At 43.0% G+C, this 21,094-nt stretch overlaps 3 protein-coding genes across 3 annotated transcripts; all 3 read left to right on the forward strand.

Annotated features, from left to right (window-relative positions):
* Positions 1–3,067: 3,067 nt before the first annotated feature.
* LOC138611810 (trace amine-associated receptor 1-like) lies at positions 3,068–4,069 on the forward strand. Its single transcript, XM_069685055.1, has one exon. It carries the CDS (start codon positions 3,068–3,070, stop codon positions 4,067–4,069), a length of 1,002 nt encoding a protein of 333 aa, XP_069541156.1.
* A 6,800-nt stretch (positions 4,070–10,869) lies between these two features.
* LOC138611819 (trace amine-associated receptor 1-like) lies at positions 10,870–11,874 on the forward strand. Its single transcript, XM_069685066.1, has one exon. The coding sequence runs from the start codon at positions 10,870–10,872 to the stop codon at positions 11,872–11,874; it is 1,005 nt and encodes a 334-aa protein (XP_069541167.1).
* Positions 11,875–18,684: 6,810 nt separating this feature from the next.
* Positions 18,685–19,689, forward strand: LOC138611827 (trace amine-associated receptor 1-like). The gene has a single exon (XM_069685079.1). It carries the CDS (start codon positions 18,685–18,687, stop codon positions 19,687–19,689), a length of 1,005 nt encoding a protein of 334 aa, XP_069541180.1.
* Positions 19,690–21,094: the final 1,405 nt, after the last annotated feature.

The raw sequence follows: 21,094 nt of genomic DNA on the forward strand, positions 1-21,094 counted from the left end.
CTTGTTGGACCTCCTGTCAGGAGTGAGGGGCGTGAACAAAACGTGCTTGACTGACAGCTCTCTCATCCGCCCCGGACAGTCACACTTTCCCAAATGCTTGGAGACAGTATGGAGCCGTTACAAAGGAGCCGTTACAAAGAGTCCCAGCTTCCGACAGGCAGCCCCGCGTCCAGTATCAAGGTGCAAGGAGTAGCGTCATGCCGTCATCTTGTGTTGCATTTACTTGCACTTGGACATTGGAGTTTCACTCTTGTGAATTTCTGACCAGCCTCAAATGCATATATATGTTTGTTTTGGATGATGTTTAATGTGATCATTCAAAATTGGGGTGGCAGCTGAGGTGGCAAGACATTTTTCAAGGGTGGCAGCTGCCACCCCATGCCACCCCGGTAGATCCCCCCCTGCACCTGCTTCATCTCAGGGAGATTCCTGCTTGAGCCACGCACGGGCCAAAAACTGCTGAGACAGCAAGCTCTTCTTCATGCGCGCTCATTCTGATGCACACTCTCTCCAATACATGCAGAAACAGACAGACAGACACACAGACGCAACTAAGACTTACATTTATTATAATCCTCAAACACCAACTGGTGGCACCAACTATCTGGCCCAGAGATATGAATACACTGTCCAGTGTCCATTATGCATGCACTAGAGAATACAGCCATGTGATCCAACTGCAACAATAAGTAAATAAACATTTACAGCCACCCTTTCTTTGATGGTAAGCACATAGAACTTTAATAAACATGAGATCCTCTCCGATCCTGACGGCATGTCTGGAGATTAAATAACGAAAGATGTTGCTGTCCTTTGTGTCTAATTGTACACAGCATCTCCTCCTCCTTTCTGCTGGAAAGTGGGATTGCTTCAGTGGCTTTAACATCAGTCTGTGCATTGACATACAGTATATCATACAGTGACCTGCGTGTGTTCTGCATTTGCAGGGGCATAGAGGAAAGAAAGAAGTTAAATATGCCGGCCCCAGCCCAGTTAATATAAGAATGACTGAAATCTGCCGTGTAAATAGCAACACTGCCGCCTACAGGCGTACCTGGCTCTTAAAGGGAATGAGAGCTGACGCTGATTGGTTTGATTCATGTAATGTCGAAAACACACCTATAAATAATCCACAGACTTACACCAACCTCTTTGCGCCTTGCGCCATGGTTTGCGCCCAGACTGTGAGCCATGTAACTAGCAAAAGTGGGTCGGACATGCCCTAAATCACTTAGGGCCATGTGCTTTAGACTGTGCACTGTCTGCCATAGGGCCCTATGTGTTCCAGAGATGCTAGCAAAGGCAGCAGGGGAATGGATGATCACCTTTTATATTGCGATTATGTCAGAATCAGAATCAGAATCCGCTTTATTGGCCAAGTATGTGAGCACATACAAGGAATTTGACTGTGGGTTTTCTGTGCTCTCAATGTACAGACACACATACTAAACAGACATACTTAAACTTAAAAACAAGGACAGGTTAGACAAGGTAACACAGACACTAAAAACTAAATCTAAACTACTATACACAGACCTAGACAGTAGACAATAGACAATAGTGCAATGGTGCAATAGAGAGTGCAAAGGTGCAGAGATGAATATGGCTGTGAAGAGATTGTTATGTGCAAGAGTCAGATGGTTGTAGTATTTACAGTATTTACAGAGAATGTGGATTGACCTACAATGTAGTGATAATATATACGTGATAAGAGGGTGAATTAAGCAATGAGAATAAATAATAAATAACTTTGGCTGCTCTGGCTGAGTTAGCTGTTCATCAGATTGACAGCCTGGGGAAAGAAACTGTTTCTGTGCCTGGTTGTTTTGGCTCACAGTGATCTGTAACGCCTGCCGAGGGGAGAAGTTCAAACAGATGTGAGGGGTCTGCAGTGATGTTACCTGCCCGATTCCTGACCCTGGACCGGAATAAGTCCTGGATGGAGGGCAAGTCTGTGCCAATAATCCTCTTTGCAGACCTGATTGTCCGTTGCAGTCTGTTTCTGTCCTGTTTAGTGGCAGAGCCAAACCAAACAGTGATGGATGTGCAGAGAACAGACTGAATGATGGCGGTGTAGAACAGCAGCTCCTGAGGCAGGTTGAACTTCCTGAGCTGTCTCAGAGCTGTCTCGAACCTCCGACCTTTCGATTGAAAGACGATCGACTCTACCACTGAGCCACAGCCGCCCCACCTCGGGTGTGGGGGGGTTTCTCCTAAAGTCCACTGTCTTGAGCGGGTTGGGCTCCAGGTGGTTCTGGCCGCACCAGAGGACCAGCTGATCCACCTCCCGTCTGTAAGCAGACTCGTCACCTTCCCGGACGAGGCCGATGACCATCATTTGATCTGCAAATTTCATGAGTTTAACAGAGGGGTCCCCTGAGGTGCAGTTATTAGTGTAGAGGAAGAAGAGCAGTGGGGAGAGCACAAAACCCTTGTTGGATTGTCCGGATGCTGGATGTGATGTTTCCCAGCCTCACCTGCCGTCTCCTGTCAGACAGTAAGTCTGTAATCCACCGGCAGGTGGGGGCTGGCACAGTGAGCTGGGTGAGTTTGTGGTGGAGGATTCCAGGGATGATGATCTTGAACGCAGAGCTGAAGTCCACAAATAGGATCCTCGCCTAGGTCCTTGGGGAGTCGAGGTGATGCAGGATGTAGTGCAGTCCCATATTGATCGCATCATCCACCGATCTGTTTGCCCAGTAGACAAACTGCAAAAAACATATGCACCCAAATAGACAGTGGATGATTGGTCAAGACTGTTGTTTTGCTGTATGACCATATTTGGATATTTTTGCATCTCTGGCAAAAAGGATGCAGCTGATTGGACAATAGTTATGTTAATGAGATAAATGCTGATAGGTCATAATGTTCTGCACAGTGGTACATGAGACCAAGAAAACTCATCCGCACTAATGTATCATTAGGATTTAACAGATTTGATGTGGAAGAAGAACTGATTGAATTATCTTTTTAACTGACATTCTTGGCACTGTATCTACCTGATTTTTTTCAAATGTTGTGCTTATATTGTCAGTAATATATATGCCATTGAATTGTAGGCTTTAACATGGAACCAGAAGTCAAAGACAACAGGTCTGCCATTCTGACTGACATACATCCCTGCTATGAAATACATAATTTTAATTACATACTGACAAACACCCCATCTATTACATGTGTACTATTATATATTTTCCTTGTATTATTGTCTGTTGTCACTGTATGTGGAAACCTTCTTGTTATAATCTCTATCATTTATTTCACACAGCTCCACACTCCTACAAACTACCTTATCCTCTCTCTGGCTGTGGCTGACCTGCTTGTTGGGATAGTAGTCTTTCCTCTCAGCATGGCGTTCTCTGTCAGCTCATGTCTGTATCATGAGGGTTTATTTTGCAAAGTACGCAGCAGTTTTGATGTATCACTGAGCACATGTTCTATTCTGAACCTATGTTGTATTTCCATTGACAGATATTATGCTGTGTGTCAGCCCTTGATATATAGATCTAAAATCAACCATCGTATTGCTGTGATCATGATCTTAGTCAGTTGGGGGGGTTCTGCTGTGATTGGAATTAGTCTTACAGTTGCTGGACTGAACAATGAAGAATGTAATGAAACATGTTTTATTGAAGTGCTCATGGCAAACATTGTTGCACCAATTTTATCATTTTACTTCCCAGTGCTCATAATGCTCTGCATCTACCTCAAGATTTTCCTTGTGGCAAAGAAACAGGCTCACAGAATCCAGAACACCTGTCAGAGCACAAAGTCTGGAGCAACTGTCAGTAAGTTGGAGAGAAAGGCCACCAAAACTCTCGCTATTGTTTTGGGAGTTTTTCTCTTATGTTGGACTCCTTTCTTTCTTTGCATCACCTTTTCTCCTGTCAACAGTTATTCAGTACCAGTTCCTGTGAGTGAAACACTTAATTGGCTAACTCTGTCAAATTCGATGCTTAATCCTTTTATTTATGCTTTCTTTTACAGATGGTTTAGATTGGCTTTCAGAATGATCATGTCTGGGAAAATATTTAAAGGTGATTTTACCAACACAAAACTGCAACAATAGACTTTGGATATATATATATATATATATATACATGTGAAAAAAGTTATATCTATAAGATCTTGTAAAACACACTGAAGGGATGGTGGAGGGCATGCTAAAGGCATGCAGCTTATTAGTTTTACACTTGTATTTTATGTACAACAATGGCTGAAGGTCTAACATTGATGCATTATGTTGAAGCCTAAGTATATACATAATGCAGAAGGCTTAAATCCAAAATCTGTAACATGTTTTTGGGTAAAAATGTCAGAATATTGTCACCTGCATGCCGGACTGACACAATTGCTTTAGTTGGGGCTTGGTGTCTACAGCATAGGGTCATTGCTCTGAGTAGAAACTTATGACTGACATTGTGAATAGCATAGGGTTTGCAAATACTTTTTTTGAAATCTGAATCCAGTTTTGACATTACTTATTCATGTGTATTCTTTTTAAAATATCTATTATTCAGATTTAGTTTTAACTCAAAATTTGACAGTACCTAAAGGTTTATACTGTAATACTGGAACAGTTTTGATATTAGCCTAGTAATTCTTCCCAACGTACAGCCACTACCTAACAGAAGAACAGGAAGGGTCCTATTGTTGATAGTGATCGTATTTCTGTGGAAAATGTGTCTTAGATGTGGAAAACAAATTGCCGCTTAGATGATTTAGATAACAAGGGCAAACAAAATATACAACTCAAATGAATAAAAGAAAAGCATTTCCACACCTGGTCTACCACAAAAGTTAGATAATGTGTTAGATAATGTTAGATAAAGTGAAATTATGTTTTATATATATGTATTGTGATTGCAATTGTCTCCTGTCTTACATTGAACCAATACAACCATGAACTATGTTATCTGGGCCATACCATTGATAAAATAAACATTTAAACCATATCTGTCCCTTACATTTTTAGTGTTGTAGCACAAGTGCAGAAATAAAATAAAATAAAATATAAACACTGTCCAGTCATTGGATGTAATTTGTCATAACCTGGCTCCAATGCCATTACAAATATGGGATGGACACAATGGATGAAGGTAATTTATAAATACTTATCGTGATAAAGGTAGCAACTAATAGTTGCCAATAAGGAGTGTGTGAATCAGTAAAGTCAGTCATATAAGTGTGGATGTGTGACATAATGTGTGAGGCGTTGTGAAGCAAAAAGCAAACAAAGGTAAAATGGGCAGCTGATAGCTGGGACGAATCCAGGTGGAAATTAGAGAGAGACCAAAGAATACTGGGGTTGGACTTTTATGCCCTGGGAGTGCCAGGCCCAGGTGCTCTGAATCTGGCCAACCTCAGTCATTACTCCCCATATACCTTTATACACACAGAGAGACAATTAGAGATGGATCCAAATCTGCATTGGGAAGGTTAGTCAGAGACTGTGACAAGTGAAAGGTATTGTCAGTAAAACAGTCTGCTTTATGGTATGATGACATCCTGCAGAAGGGCTATTGATTTGTTGAACTGTAGTTGTCATATGTCATTGTGTTGGCTCAGCTGTTGTGGAGCAATGAGAACAATGATGATACTGGATCAGCGTTACATTCTGCTCTGCTCCCTTGTTTTTTCTTCTTTTTCATATGATTCAGTCATCGTTTCCTGATTTATATTGAAAGCTTACCTCCCTGATTGTTCCAGTTACTTTACCTTCTGCCTTTCCCTGTTTCCCGCCTGTGTGATTGCGTGCCACACCCTGATAACTTTCAACTTTTCGGGACTGGTAGGCGAACTGAAGGGGATCCAAGTGGGGCCTGAACCTGGGCCGGAGCTGCTCCAGGACAAGTCTCTCCAGGGTCTTCATGATGTGAGATGTCAGTGCCACTGGTCTGTAGTCCATTGAGCCACTGGGACGTGGCATCTTAGCTACAGGAATGAGGCATGAGAGGCCTGTTAGACTGGGAGCCAGAAAAGTTGTGGAGAGGAAGGCTCTGACTGTAGCTTGTGCTGATTCACCAAACAGCAGTTCGGATTATGCGGCCTTCTTGGAGTCACTGGGCAGAGTCCTGGAAGGGGTTCTGAATGGGGGCTCTATAATTCTACTGGGGGACTTCAATGCTCTCGTGGGCAATGATGCAGAAACCTGGAGGGGGTGATTGGGAGGACAGCCTGCTTGATCTGAACCGAAGTGGTGTCTTGTTATTGGACTTCTGTGCTTGTCATGGATTGGCCATAATAAACACCATGTTTTAGCATAGGGTGATTCATAAGTGTAGCTTACCTGGTACCAGAACACCCTAGACCCGGATCAATGATTGACTTTAATGTTGTATCATAAGATCTGCGGCTGTTTTGGACCCTCGGGTAAAGAGAGGAGCAGAGCTGTCAACTGATCACCGGCTGGTGGTGAGTTGGATCAGTTGGTGGGGAAGGCTGCCAGACAGACCTGGTAAACCTAAATGTGTAGTGAGGGCGAGTTTATGGAGGTTGGGGATATGGAATCTTAATGGACTGTGTTCAAAGCCTTCTTTGTGGAAGCAGCTGTGAGGAGTTGTGGCCAGAAGACCATCGGTGCCTGTTGTGGCAGCAACCTTAGAACCCATTGGTGGACACCAGGCTTGGTTAGTCCAGGGGTCTCCAGAGGCAGCAGACGGGTACCAGGTGGCCAGAAGGGCTGCAGCTTCAGTTATTGCGGATGCAAAAACCCCAGTGTGGGAGGAGTTTGGGGAGGCTATGGAGGAGGACTTTTGGTTGGCCTCAAAGAAGTTATGGCAAACTGTTAGGAAGGGGAAGCAGGGATTGGCTCAAGCTGTTTTCAACAGGGGTGGAGACTGGGGATATTGTTGGATGGTGGAAGGAACACTTTGAAGAACTCCTGAACCCTACCAACACGTCCTCTGATGAGGAGGCAGAGTTCAAAGGTCCAGGGGAAGCCTGTTCTATATCCTTGGCTGAGGTAGTCAAGAAGCGCTTCAGTGGCAAGGTGCCTGGTGTAGATGAGATTTGCCCTGAGATGCTGAAGGCTCTGGACATTGTTGGGCAGTCTTGGCTGACACGCCTTTTCAGTGTCGTGTGGAAGTCAAGGACAATACCTGTGGAATTACAGACTGGGGTGGTGGTTCCCATTTCCAAAAAAGGTGGACCGATGGGTGTGCCCCAATTATCAGGGTCTAACACTTCCCAGCCTCATGGGTAAAGTGTATTCCAGGGTGCTTGGTGAGGAGGCTCCAGTTGATTGTCGAACCTCTGGTGCAGGAAGAACACTTCTGACCTGGCCGTAGAACAGTGGACCAACTCGGCCGTTGGGGAGGCATGGGATTTTCCTCATCCAGTTCACATGTGTTTTGTGGGCATGGAGAAGGCCTATGGTCATGTCCTCCATGGTGTCCTGTGGGGGGTAATGTGGGAGTATGGGGAACCGGGGCTGTTGCTATATATCCGCATACTCGTACATGGTCAGGCATGTGGGCCTCCACCAAGGTTGTTCCTTGTCACTCATTCTGTTTGTGATTTTCATGGACAGGATCTCAAGGCGGCCGGGGGGAGGAGGATTTCCAGTTTGGGGACCTCACAATTTCATCTCTGCTTTTTGCAGATGATGTGGTTCTGTTGGCTTCATCAAACTGGGACCTCTCGGGACCTCTATTGGGGCAGTTTGCAGCTGAGTGTGAAGCAGTTGGGAGGAGAGTCAGCTCCTCCAAGTCTGAGACCATGGTTCTCTGCCTGAAAACGGTGGATTGCTTCCTCTGGGTGGAGAGTGAGCCTCTGCCTCAAGCAAAGGAGTTTAAGTATCTCGAGGTCTTGATCACGATAAAGGGTAAAGTGGATCGTGAGATTGACAGACGGATCGGTGCTACCGAAAGGAGCCAGTTGAGGTGGTTCGGGTATCTGATTAGGATGCCTCCTGGGCGCCTCCCTTTGGAGGTTTGCCTGGTACGTCCAACTGGGAGGAGACCCCAGGGACGACCCAGAGCTCGCTGGAGGGATTATATACTCCGTCTGGCCTGGGAACATTGGAATCCCCCAGGAGGAGCTGGAAAACGATGCCATGTATCACCTTGCTTAGCTTTCGCCCCCCTTCCTCATCCTTCCTGCGTAAAGCCTGCAAGTCCGCCCATTTAATATCCAGCTTTCTTGATGGATGTGGTAGTGATGTGTGCAGATCTTCCTTTCAGTCGGTGTGCTGGTGACAGCCCATGTTCTAATGGTGTGGCTCTGTATGCCTAGTAGTGCACTGATTTGGTCAGTGTCTTTTTTCCATAGACCCTTAACAGGTTGAACTGCATGTTCAGCCGACTGTTCCAAGTGTAAAGACTGCTGGTGATGTGATGTGTGTGAAGCTGTCTTGTGCAAATGTTCTGAATGTCTCTGCTGAGAACTGTGGACCGTTGTCTGTGGGCCTCCTTTGCAGCTTGAATGGTGGTCTCAGCTGATGTGACTCTAAGCTCTGCTACCTCCATGTATCTCGAAAAATAGTCCACAATAAGCAGATATGCGTTTTTTGAACACTCAAACAAGTCCATCCCTACCTTTTACCATGTACGATCCAGGACTGTGGTCTGATTCAGTGGCTCTGGCATATTTCACATTTGTTGACTGTCTCTCTGATGGGGGCTGGGATGCCTGGCCACCATACTGATCCCCGGGCTGTATTGATACTGATTCCATGGGACTTGGAGATACCTTGATGACCTTCACAAAGTTTATTCATTATCTCGTCTCTGAGTGCCTGGGGAGTCCCCTTCTCCTGCAAGATCGAGCTCTGCTCTGGCCTGCTATTAGGGTGCAATACCAGGTCTCAGTCCATGTTTCTCTTGCCATGTTGTTAAACATTAGGTGTGCCACTATTTTGCAAGTTTCTTTCCGATGTGCATTTTTGACTTTGTCCAATCGTGTGTCTGTAACAGGGAGTGAAGACACCACAGCATTTCCTGATCCAGTTCAGGATCATCAGAGGACAGAGTGTCACTCAGTGGAACTCTTGACAAGGTATTGGTGGTAATGAGATTTTTCCCTGGGACATGGACAATATCATTGTTGTATCTCAGTAATCTTAAAACTCCTCAAAACTCTGGGTGGCAGATCATCCAAACCCCTTGTGGTCAACAATGGGGCCAGGCATTTATAGTCCATCAGCAGTGTGAAGTGTTGACCCTGTAGGTAAGAGATCTAGTCTTTTGCATGCCCATGTTACTGCTAGTGCTTCTTGTTCGATTTGCGGGTGTTGTGCAAATTGGGGGGTAGATGTGCAACAGAATATATTTACTACAATCAATCACCGGTAATGATGGATTCCTTCCTCGCTGATGTGGACAAAAAGGCTAAAAGAAAATGAATATAAAGAGGTAAAACCTCGTTTATGTAAATTGTGGACAAAGACGAGAAGAAAGTAAGTGCAGTTACGTGTAACACGTGTGTGTGGCTTCTAAACAAGCCGAGCGTTTGTCATCCGTCAGAATGACAGCAAGTGGACTTTTAATCTGAGATAACTGGTGGATTAATATATCTGTTTTTATCAACACTACATGAATACCAGGAACCCTGGATGTGTTTTACAAACTTTCTTGGCGGAGGATGGATTATATGCACGGAAAGGCACAGGGGAGAAGGCTGCGTCACACAGGCAGGACATAAAGTTTTGTTTTGACAGCTGACTAACGGTAACTTGTTAATATTAATCAGCTGTGAAGTTGTTGCTGATCGGGTCTATTTCGTCTGGCCTGGGTCGGGTCTGACATAACTCCGTTCGGGCCCCAGCTTTCAAATAACAGACGAGTCCGGGTCCGGCTTTTTTCCGTTCTTTATGGGTCCGGGTCCCAACTTTCAAATAGACGGTTCGGTTCCGGATCGCACAACAACGGGTCTCTTGGGGTTCGGGCACAAAATTTTGGACCCGGGAAGACCTCTAGTCCAGACTGTAATGCAGGTGCTAGCTTTTTCCTTATCAGACTTATGCAAGTCTCTGGAATCAAATTTCTGTTTCAGAGTTTTCCCTCACAAAACCAAATTTGCCAAGTAAGGCCATTTAGTTTGGGCTAAGACTCTTTGGTCTCTCTCAGTCTCACAAGGTTTCCCTTTTATGACTCATTCAAACTCCCAAGAAGTGTCTGTTGCATGTCATAGCCTCTGTTTCCTCCTGTCTAACACATGGTTTATATCATACAGTAATGGTTAGGTTTAGGCAAAATAAACCTACATGGTTAAGGTTGAGGAAAACATCACAGTGTAGTTTTTAACAGTATCACAATGTTTTCACGCTGTTTGAAATGGGACTCAAGCCCTGTAGTTCTACACTAATCCACTATTGCATCGGAGTCCAGACTGTAATGGAGTTGCTATTTTTTTCCTTATCAGACTCTAAGTCTCCTGTTTATTGAGGAAAAAATCTGAAACAGACAATTAAACCCAAATTTGCCAAGTGAGGTCATTTAGTTTGGGCTGAGAATCTAAGTTTGGATTGGTTAAATGCACTTACAGAAGTGTATTGAGGCCTTGTGTAAAAAACATATACGCACACACAAACAGGGAATAATATGTCTGGTTGGATTGTTGTTTTGCTGTATGATCATATTTGTTTTTTATTTTTTGCATCTCAGACAAACAGGATGCAGCTGATTGGACAATAGTTATGTTAATGAGATAAATGCTGATAGGTCATAATGTTCTGCACAGTGGTACATGAGACCAAGAAAACTCATCCGCACTAATGTATCATTAGGATTTAACAGATTTGATGTGGAAGAAGAACTGATTGAATTATCTTTTTAACTGACATTCTTGGCACTTTAGCTACCTGATTTTTTTCAAATGTTATGCTTACATTGTCAGTAATATAAATGCCATTGAATTGTAGGCTTTAACATGGAACCAGAAGTCAAAGACAACAGGTCTGCCATTGTGACTGACATACATCCCTGCTATGAAATACATAATTTTAATTACATACTGACAAACACCCCATCTATTACATGTGTACTATTATATATTTTCCTTGTATTATTGTCTGTTGTAACTGTATGTGGAAACCTTCTTGTTATAATCTCTATCATTTACTTCACACAGCTCCACACTCCTACAAACTACCTTACCCTCTCTCTGGCTGTGGCTGACCTGCTTGTTGGGATAGTAGTCTTTCCTCTCAGCATGGCGTTCTCTGTCAGCTCATGTCTGTATCATGAGGGTTTATTTTGCAAAGTACGCAGCAGTTTTGATGTATTTCTGAGCACATGTTCTATTCTGAACCTATGTTGTATTTCTATTGACAGATATTATGCTGTGTGTCAGCCCTTGACATATAGATCTAAAATCAACCATTGTATTGCTGTGATCATGATCTTAGTCAGCTGGGGGGGTTCTGCTCTGATTGGAATTAGTCTTATAATTGTTGGGTTGAACAATGAAGAATGTAATGAAAACTGTTTTATTGAAGTGCTCATGGCAAACACTCTTGGATCTATTTTATCATTTTACTTCCCAGTGCTCATAATGCTCTGCATCTACCTCAAGATTTTCCTTGTGGCAAAGAAACAGGCTCACAGAATCCAGAACACAACCCGTCAGAGCACAAAGTCTGGAGCAACTGTCAGTAAGATGGAGAGTAAGGCCACCAAAACTCTCGCTATTGTTTTGGGAGTTTTTCTCTTATGTTGGACTCCTTTCTTTCTTTGCCTCACCTTTTCTCCTTTGAACAGTTATTCAGTACCAGTTCCTGTGAGTGAAACACTTATCTGGCTAACTCTGTCAAATTCGATGCTTAATCCTTTTATTTATGCTTTCTTTTATAGATGGTTTAGATTGGCTTTCAGAATGATCATGTCTGGGAAAATATTTCAAGGTGATTTTACCAACACAAAACTGCAACAATAGACTTTGGATATATATATGTATATATATATATATATATATATGTATATGTGAAAAAAGTTATATCTGTAAGATCTTGTAAAACACACTGAAGGGATGGTGGAGGGCATGCTAAAGGCATGCAGCTTATTAGTTTTACACTTGTATTTTATGTACAACAATGGCTGAAGGTTTAACATTGATGCATTATGTGGAAACCTAAGTATATACATAATGCAGAAGGCTTAAATCCAAAATCTGTAACATGTTTTTGGGTAAAAATGTCAGAATATTGTCACCTGCATGCCGGACTGACACAATTGCTTTAGTTGGGGCTTGGTGTCTACAGCATAGGGTCATTGCTCTGAGTAGAAACTTATGACTGACATTGTGAATAGCATAGGGTTTGCAAATACTTGTTTGTGAAATCTGAATCCAGTTTTGACATTACTTATTCATGTGTATTCTTTTGAAAATATCTATTATTCAGATTTAGTTTTAGCTCAAAATTTGACAGTAACTAAAGGTTTATACTGTAATAATGGAACAGTTTTGATATTAGCCTAGTAATTCTTCCCAACGTACAGCCACTACCTAACAGAAGAACAGGAAGGGTCCTATTGTTGATAGTGATCGTATTTCTGTGGAAAATGTGTCTTAGATGTGTAAAACAAATTGCCACTTAGATGATTTAGATAACAAGGGCAAACAAAATATAAAACTCACATTAATAAAAGAAAAGCATTTCCACACCTGGTCTACCACAAAAGTTAGATAATGTGTTAGATAATGTTAGATAAAGTGAAATTATGTTTTATGTATACGTATTGTGATTGCAATTGTCTCCTGTCTTACATTGAACCAATACAACCATGAACTATGTTATCTGGGCCATACCATTGATAAAATAAACATTTAAACCATATCTGTCCCTTACATTTTTAAGAAGTGTTGTAGCACAAGTGCAGAAATAAAATAAAATAAAATATAAACACTGTCCAGTCATTGGATGTTATTTGTCATAACCTGGCTCCAAGGCCATTACAAACAGGGGGTGGACACAATGGATGAAGGTAATTTATAAATACTTATTGTGATAAAGGTAACAACTGAAGTAATAGTTGCCAATAAGGAGTGTGTGAATCAGTAAAGTCAGTCATGTAAGTGTGGATGTGTGACATAATGTGTGAGGCGTTGTGAAGCAAAAAGCAAACCAGGGCAAAATGGGCAGCTGATAGCTGGGACGAATCCAGGTGGAAATTAGAGAGAGACCAAAGAATACTGGGGTTGGACTTTTATGCCCTGGGAGTGCCAGGCCCAGGTGCTCTGAATCTGACCAACCTCAGTATTTACTCCCCATATACCTTTATATACACAGAGAGACAATTAGAGATGGATCCAAGTCTGCATTGGGAAGGTTAGTCAGAGACTGTGACAGGTGAAAGGTATTGTCAGTTAAACAGTCTGCTTTATGGTATGATGACATCCTGCAGAAGGGCTATTTATTTGTTGAACTGTAGTTGTCATATGTCATTGTGTTGGCTCAGCTGCTGTGGAGCAATGAGAACAATGATGATACTGGATCAGCGTTACATTCTGCTCTGCTCCCTTGTTTTTTCTTCTTTTTTCATATAATTCAGTCATCGTTTCCTGATTTATATTGAAAGCTTACCTCCCTGATTGCTTCAGTTACTTTACCTTCTGCCTTTCCCTGTTTCCCGCCTGTGTGATTGTGTGCCACACCCTGATAACTTTCAACTTTTCGGGACTGGTAGGCGAACTGAAGGGGATCCAAGTGGGGCCTGACCCTGGGCCGGAGCTGCTCCAGGACAAGTCTCTCCAGGGTCTTCATGATGTGAGATGTCAGTGCCACTGGTCTGTAGTCCATTGAGCCACTGGGACGTGGCATCTTAGCTACAGGAACGAGGCATGAGAGGCCTGTTAGACTGGGAGCCAGAAAAGTTGTGGAGAGGAAGGCTCTGACTGTAGCTTGTGCTTATTCCCCAAACAGCAGTTCAGATTATGCGGCATTCTTGGAGTCACTGGGCAGAGTCCTGGAAGGGGTTCCGAATGGGGGCTCTATAATTCTACTGGGGGACTTCAATGCTCTCGTGGGCAATGATGGAGAAACCTGGAGGGGGTGATTGGGAGGACAGCCTGCTTGATCTGAACCGAAGTGGTGTCTTGTTATTGGACTTCTGTGCTTGTCATGGATTGGCCATAATAAACACCATGTTTTAGCATAGGGTGATTCATAAGTGTAGCTTACCTGGTACCAGAACACCCTAGGCCGTAGATCAATGATTGACTTTATTGTTGTATCATAAGATCTGCGGCTGTTTTGGACCCTCGGGTAAAGAGAGGAGCAGAGCTGTCAACTGATCACCACCCGGTGGTGATTTGGATCAGTTGGTGGGGAAGGCTGCCAGACAGACCTGGTAAACCTTAATGTGTAGTGAGGGCGAGTTAATGGAGGTTGGGGATATGGAATCTTAATGGCCTGTGTTCAAAGCCTTGTTTGTGGAAGCAGCTGTGAGGTGCCTGTCGTGGCGGCAACCTTAGAACCCATTGGTGGACACCAGCAGTGAGGGAAGCCGTTAGACTAAAGAAGAAGGCCTTTCAGGCTTGGTTAGTCCAGGTGCCTCCAAAGGCAGCAGACGGGTACCAGGTGGCCAGAAGGGCTGCAGCTTCCGTGGTTGCGGAAGCAAAAACCCCAGTGTGGGTGGAGTTTGGGGAGGCTAAGGAGAAGGACTTTTGGTTGACCTCAAAGAATGGCAAACTGTTAGGAAGGGGAAGCAGGGATTGGCTCAAGCTGTTTTCAACAGGGGTGGAGACTGGGGATATTGTTGGATGGTGGAAGGAACACTATGAAGAACTCCTGAACCCTACCAACACATCCTCTGATGAGGAGGCAGAGTTCAAAGGTCCAGGGGAAGCCTGTTCTATATCCTTGGCTGAGGTAGTCAAGAAGTGCTTCAGTGGCAAGGTGCCTAGAAGAACAATTCCGACCTGGCCGTGGAACAGTGAACCAACTCTATACCCTTGCATGGCCGTTGCATGGAATGGGAGTTTCCTCATCCAGTTCACATGTGTTTTGTGGGCTTGGAGAAGGCCTATGATCGTGTCCTCCACGGTGTCCTGTGGGGGGTAAATTGGATCGTGAGATTGACAGACGGATCGGTGCTACCGAAAGGAGCCAGTTGAGGTGGTTCGGTTATCTGCCTCCTGGGCGCCTCCCTTTGGAGGTTTTCCTGGTGCGTCCAACTGGGAGGAGACCCCGGGGCAGACCCAGAGCTCGCTGGAGGGATTATATACTCTGTCTGGCCTGGGAACATTGGAATCCCCCAGGAGGAGCTGGAAAATGTTGCTGGGGAAAGGGATGCCATGTATCACCTCGCTTAGCTTTCGCCCCCCTTCCTCATCCTTCCTGCATAAAGCCTGCAAGTCCGCCCATTTAGTATCCAGCTTTCTTGATGGATGTGGTAGTGATGTGTGCAGATCTTCCTTTCAGTTGGTGTGCTGGTGACAGCCCATGTTCTAATGGTGTGGCTCTGTATGCCTAGTAGTGCACTGATTTGGTCAGTGTCTTTTTTCCACAGACCCTTAACAGTTTGAACTGCATGTTCGGCCGACTGTTCCAAGTATAAAGACTGCTTGTGATGTGATGTGTGTGAAGCTGTCTTGTGCAAATGTTCTGAATGTCTCTGCTGAGAACTGTGGACCGTTGTCTGTGGGCCTCCTTTGCAGCTTGAATGGTGGTCTCAGCTGATGTGACTCTAAGCTCTGCTACCTCCATGTATCTCGAAAAATAGTCCACAATAAGCAGATATGTGTTTTTTGAACACTCAAACAAGTCCATCCCTACCTTTTACCATGTACGATCCAGGACTGTGGTCTGATTCAGTGGCTCTGGCATATTTCACATTTGTTGACTGTCTCTCTGATGGGGGCTGGGATGCCTGGCCACCATACTGATCCCCGGGCTGTATTGATACTGATTCCATGGGACTTGGAGATACCTTGATGACCTTCACAAAGTTTATTCATTATCTTGTCTCTGAGTGCCTGGGGAGTCCCCTTCTCCTGCAAGATCGAGCTCTGCTCTGGCCTGCTATTAGGGTGCAATACCAGGTCTCAGTCCATGTTTCTCTTGCCATGTTGTTAAACATTAGGTGTGCCACTATTTTGCAAGTTTCTTTCCGATGTGCATTTTTGACTTTGTCCAATCGTGTGTCTGTAACAGGGAGTGAAGACACCACAGCATTTCCTGATCCAGTTCAGGATCATCAGAGGACAGAGTGTCACTCAGTGGAACTCTTGACAAGGTATTGGTGGTAATGAGATTTTTCCCTGGGACATGGACAATATCATAGTTGTATCTCAGGAGTCTTAAAACTCCTCAAAACTCTGGGTGGCAGATCATCCAAACCCCTTGTGGTCAACAATGGGGCCAGGCATTTATAGTCCATCAGCAGTGTGAAGTGTTGACCCTTTAGGTAAGAGATTAGTCTTTTGCATGCCCATGTTACTGCTAGTGCTTCTTGTTCGATTTGCGGGTGTTGTGCAAATTGGGGGGTAGATGTGCAACATAAAGGTACACGAAATGTTCCCTCCCTGACGCCCAAACAAAAATGCTGAAACTAAAATTTCAATATATAGAATATAGTTATTACAATCAATCACAATATGGAGATTGTACCGGGGCGACAAACTCACCTCACATCCAGTCGCTCACAGCCACTTGCAGGGTTGTTCCTCCGCCACCTGCTCCCTCAATTTGAGCAAAATTGGCATCACTGCCATTTGCCTCTCCACTCACTCTGGTAATCAGGGATTCTACAGTGAGACACGAAAACAAACTTCCATGAAGACTTACTGCTATCTTAGCAGCCTTGCTGTCCATATTTTAACAAACGATACATTTTACTCTGTGGAAAGAGCGCCCTCAATTTGACTATCCACATGTTCTGTAAGTCAAGTTCCACAGATTTTACAGGCTATTTCCAGTCATCACTTGGTCCACTAGATTATTTCACCTTCGCTGCCTCAATGACCACAATTGGACTCACCAGCTCCACCAATTTTTAATTCTATTTCATATTAACATGCCCCTCTTAAGAGACTTAGGGTGAAAAACAGATCCAACAAACTGTGGCCTTTCTGTCAGGTAATCTGAGATCCAGGAAACTCCCATCTCCATGAGCTTGTCTTTGAGTATGATGGGTGGGATTGTGTTGAATGCGCTTGAAAAATCAAAGAACATGATTCTGACATAAGCAGATTCCTCCAGATGAGATAGGGCATGGTGAAGCATGTAGAGGACAGCATCACTTACGACCCGGGACCCTGACGGGTTCGGACGGGTTCAGGTCCACGTATTATGTGGTCAAACGGGTCTGGGTCGGGCTTTGTTCTATAATCCTCGGTTCCGGGTCTGTTCAACATTATATGTAATACCCGAATGGATCCGGGAAGACCCGACAATGATTAGGACGTGTTCATGATTAAGGTGCTGTGTGTGTCTGTGTGTGTATTTTAACTTACAACAATGTGTCATTGGCATGAGAACATGCGGGAATTAAAGTGGAAAAAACTCAAGAAAGAGCAACAACGAGTTGAGTGACGTGTCAAGTGACTGCAGGTTCAGAGAAAAGTTGAAGCCAAAACCGGTAATGATGGATTCCTTCCTTGCTGATGTGGACAAAAAGGCTAAAAGAAAATGAATATAAAGAGGTAAAACCTCGTTTATGTAAATTGTGGACAAAGACGAGAAGAAAGTAAGCGCAGTTACGTGTAACACGTGTGTGTGGCTTCTAAACGAGCCGAGCGTTTGTCATCCGTCAGAATGACAGCAAGTAGACTTTTAATCTGAGATAACTGGTGGTAATATATCTGTTTTTATCAACACTACATAGATACCAGGAAACCTGGATGTGTTTTACAAACTTTCTTGGCGGAGGATGGATTATATGCACGGAAAGGCACAGGGGAGAAGGCTGCGTCACACAGGTACGACATAAAGTTTTGTTTTGACAGCTGACTAACGGTAACTTGTTAATATTAATCAGCTGTGAAGTTGGTGCTGATCGGGTCTATTTCATCTGGCCGGTGTCAAGTCTGACATAACTCTGTTCGGGCTCCAGCTTTCAAATAACAGACTGGTCCGGGTCCGGCATTTTTCCGTTCTTTACGGGTCCGGGTCCCAACTTTCAAATAGATGGTTCGGTTCCGGATCGCACAACATGTCTCTTGGGGTTCGGGCACGAAATTTTGGAAGACCTCTAGTCCAGACTGTAATGCAGGTGCTAGCTTTTTCCTTATCAGACTTATGCAAGTCTCTGGAATCAAATTTCTGTTTCAGAGTTTTCCCTCACAAAACCAAATTTGCCAAGTAAGGCCATTTAGTTTGGGCTAAGACTCTTAGTTTGGATTGGTTAAATGCACTCACAGAAGTGTATTGAGGCCTTGGGTAAAAAACATATACGCACACACAAACAGTAAATAATTGGTCTGGTTGGATTGTTGTTTTGCTGTATGATCATATTTGTTTTTTAATTTTTGCATCTCAGACAAACAGGATGCAGCTGATTGGACAATAGTTATGTTAATGAGATAAATGCTGATAGGTCATAATGTTCTGCACAGTGGTACATGAGACCAAGAAAACTCATCCGCACTAATGTATCATTAGGATTTAACAGATTTGATGTGGAAGAAGAACTGATTGAATTATCTTTTTAACTGACATTCTTGGCACTGTAGCTACCTGATTTTTTTCAAATGTTATGCTTACATTGTCAGTAATAGATATGCCATTGAATTGTAGGCTTTAACATGGATTCAGAAGTCAAAGACAACAGGTCTGCCATTCTGACTGACATACATCCCTGCTATGAAATACATAATTTTAATTACATACTGACAAACACCCCATCTATTTCATGTGTACTATTATATATTTTCCTTGTATTATTGTCTGTTGTCACTGTATGTGGAAACCTTCTTGTTATAATCTCTATCATTTATTTCACACAGCTCCACACTCCTACAAACTACCTTACCCTCTCTCTGGCTGTGGCTGACCTGCTTGTTGGGATAGTAGTCTTTCCTCTCAGCATGGCGTTCTCTGTCAGCTCATGTCTGTATCATGAGGGTCTATTTTGCAAAGTACGCAGCAGTTTTGATGTATTTCTGAGCACATGTTCTATTCTGAACCTATGTTGTATTTCCATTGACAGATATTATGCTGTGTGTCAGCCCTTGACATATAGATCTAAAATCAACCATTGTGTTGCTGTGATCATGATCTTAGTCAGCTGGGGGGGTTCTGCTCTGATTGGAATTAGTTTTATAATTGTTGGGTTGAACAATGAAGAATGTAATGAAACATGTTTTATTGAAGTGCTCATGACAAACATTGTTGCACCAATTTTATCATTTTACTTCCCAGTGCTCATAATGCTCTGCATCTACCTCAAGATTTTCCTTGTGGCAAAGAAACAGGCTCACAGAATCCAGAACACAACCAGTCAGAGCACAAAGTCTGGAGCAACTGTCAGTAAGACGGAGAGAAAGGCCACCAAAACTCTCGCTATTGTTTTGGGAGTTTTTCTCTTATGTTGGACTCCTTTCTTTCTTTGCTTCACCTTTTCTCCTGTCAACAGTTATTCAGTACCAGTTCCTGTGAGTGAAACACTTAACTGGCTAACTCTGTCAAATTCGATGCTTAATCCTTTTATTTATGCTTTCTTTTACAGATGGTTTAGGTTGGCTTTCAGAATGATCGTGTCTGGGAAAATATTTCAAGGTGATTTTACCAACACAAAACTGCAAAAATAGACTTTGTATATATATATATATATACATATGTACATATATATATACATGTGAAAAAGGTTATATCTATAAGATCTTGTAAAACACACTGAAGGTATGGTGGAGGGCATGCTAAAGGCATGCAGCTTATTAGTTTTACACTTGTATTTTATGTACAACAATGGCTGAAGGTCTAACATTGATGCATTATGTGGAAGCCTAAGTATATACATAATGCAGAAGGTTTAAATCCAAAATCTGTAACATGTTTTTGGGTAAAAATGTCAGAATATTGTCACCTGCATGCCGGACTGACACAATTGCTTTAGTTGGGGCTTGGTGTCTACAGCATAGGGTCATTGCTCTGAGTAGAAACTTATGACTGACATTGTGAATAGCATAGGGTTTGCAAAAACTTGTTTGTAAAATCTAAATCCAGTTTTGACATTACTTATTCATGTGTATTCTTTTGAAAATATCTATAATTCAGATTTAGTTTTAGCTCAAAATTTGACAGTAACTAAAGGTTTATACTGTAATACTGGAACAGTTTTGATATTAGCCTAGTAATTCTTCCCAACATACAGCCACTACCTAACAGAAGAACAGGAAGGGTCCTATTGTTGATAGTGATCGTATTTCTGTGGAAAATGTGTCTTAGATGTGTAAAACAAATTGCCGCTTAGATGATTTAGATAACAAGGGCAAACAAAATATAAAACTCAAATTAATAAAAGAAAAGCATTTCCACACCTGGTCTAACATAAAAGTTAGATAATGTATTAGATAATGTTAGATAAAGTGAAATTATGTTTTATATATATGTATTGTGATTGCAATTGTCTCCTGTCTTACATTGAACCAATACAACCATGAACTATGTTATCTGGGCCATACCATTGATAAAATAAACATTTAAACCATATCTGTGCCTTACATTTTTAAGAAGTGTTGTAGCACAAGTGCAGAAATAAAATAAAATATAAACACTGTCCAGTCATTGGATGTAATTTGTCATAACCTGTTTCCAAGGCCATTACAAATATGGGATGGACACAATGGATGAAGGTCAATTATAAATACTTATCGTGATAAAGGTAACAACTAATAGTTGCCAATAAGGAGTGTGTGAATCAGTAAAGTCAGTCATGTAAGTGTGGATGTGTGACATAATGTGTGAGGCGTTGTGAAGCAAAAAGCAAACAAAGGCTAAATGAGCAGCTGATAGCTGGGACGAATCCAGGTGGAAATTAGAGAGAGACCAAAGAATACTGGGGTTGGACTTTTATGCCCTGGGACGAGGCATGATGTCTTCTACAGCACAGGGACCCTTTGAAGACTCAGGCTCATGTTGAAGACTCAGCGAAGGACTCCTACTGGGGGACACAGGCTTTGAACACCCTGGGGCTGACACCATCAGGGCCTGCAG

Source organism: Semicossyphus pulcher, unplaced genomic scaffold (genome assembly GCF_022749685.1).
Source record: "Semicossyphus pulcher isolate SPU_LCO1_2020_fin unplaced genomic scaffold, fSemPul1.0.p SCAF_11, whole genome shotgun sequence".
Lineage (NCBI taxonomy): Eukaryota > Metazoa > Chordata > Actinopteri > Labriformes > Labridae > Semicossyphus > Semicossyphus pulcher.

Coding starts and splice junctions, on each gene's coding strand:
- LOC138611810 (XM_069685055.1), top strand. CDS start 3,068: ATGGAACCAGAAGTCAAAGACAACAGGTCTGCCATTCTGACTGACATA.
- LOC138611819 (XM_069685066.1), top strand. CDS start 10,870: ATGGAACCAGAAGTCAAAGACAACAGGTCTGCCATTGTGACTGACATA.
- LOC138611827 (XM_069685079.1), top strand. CDS start 18,685: ATGGATTCAGAAGTCAAAGACAACAGGTCTGCCATTCTGACTGACATA.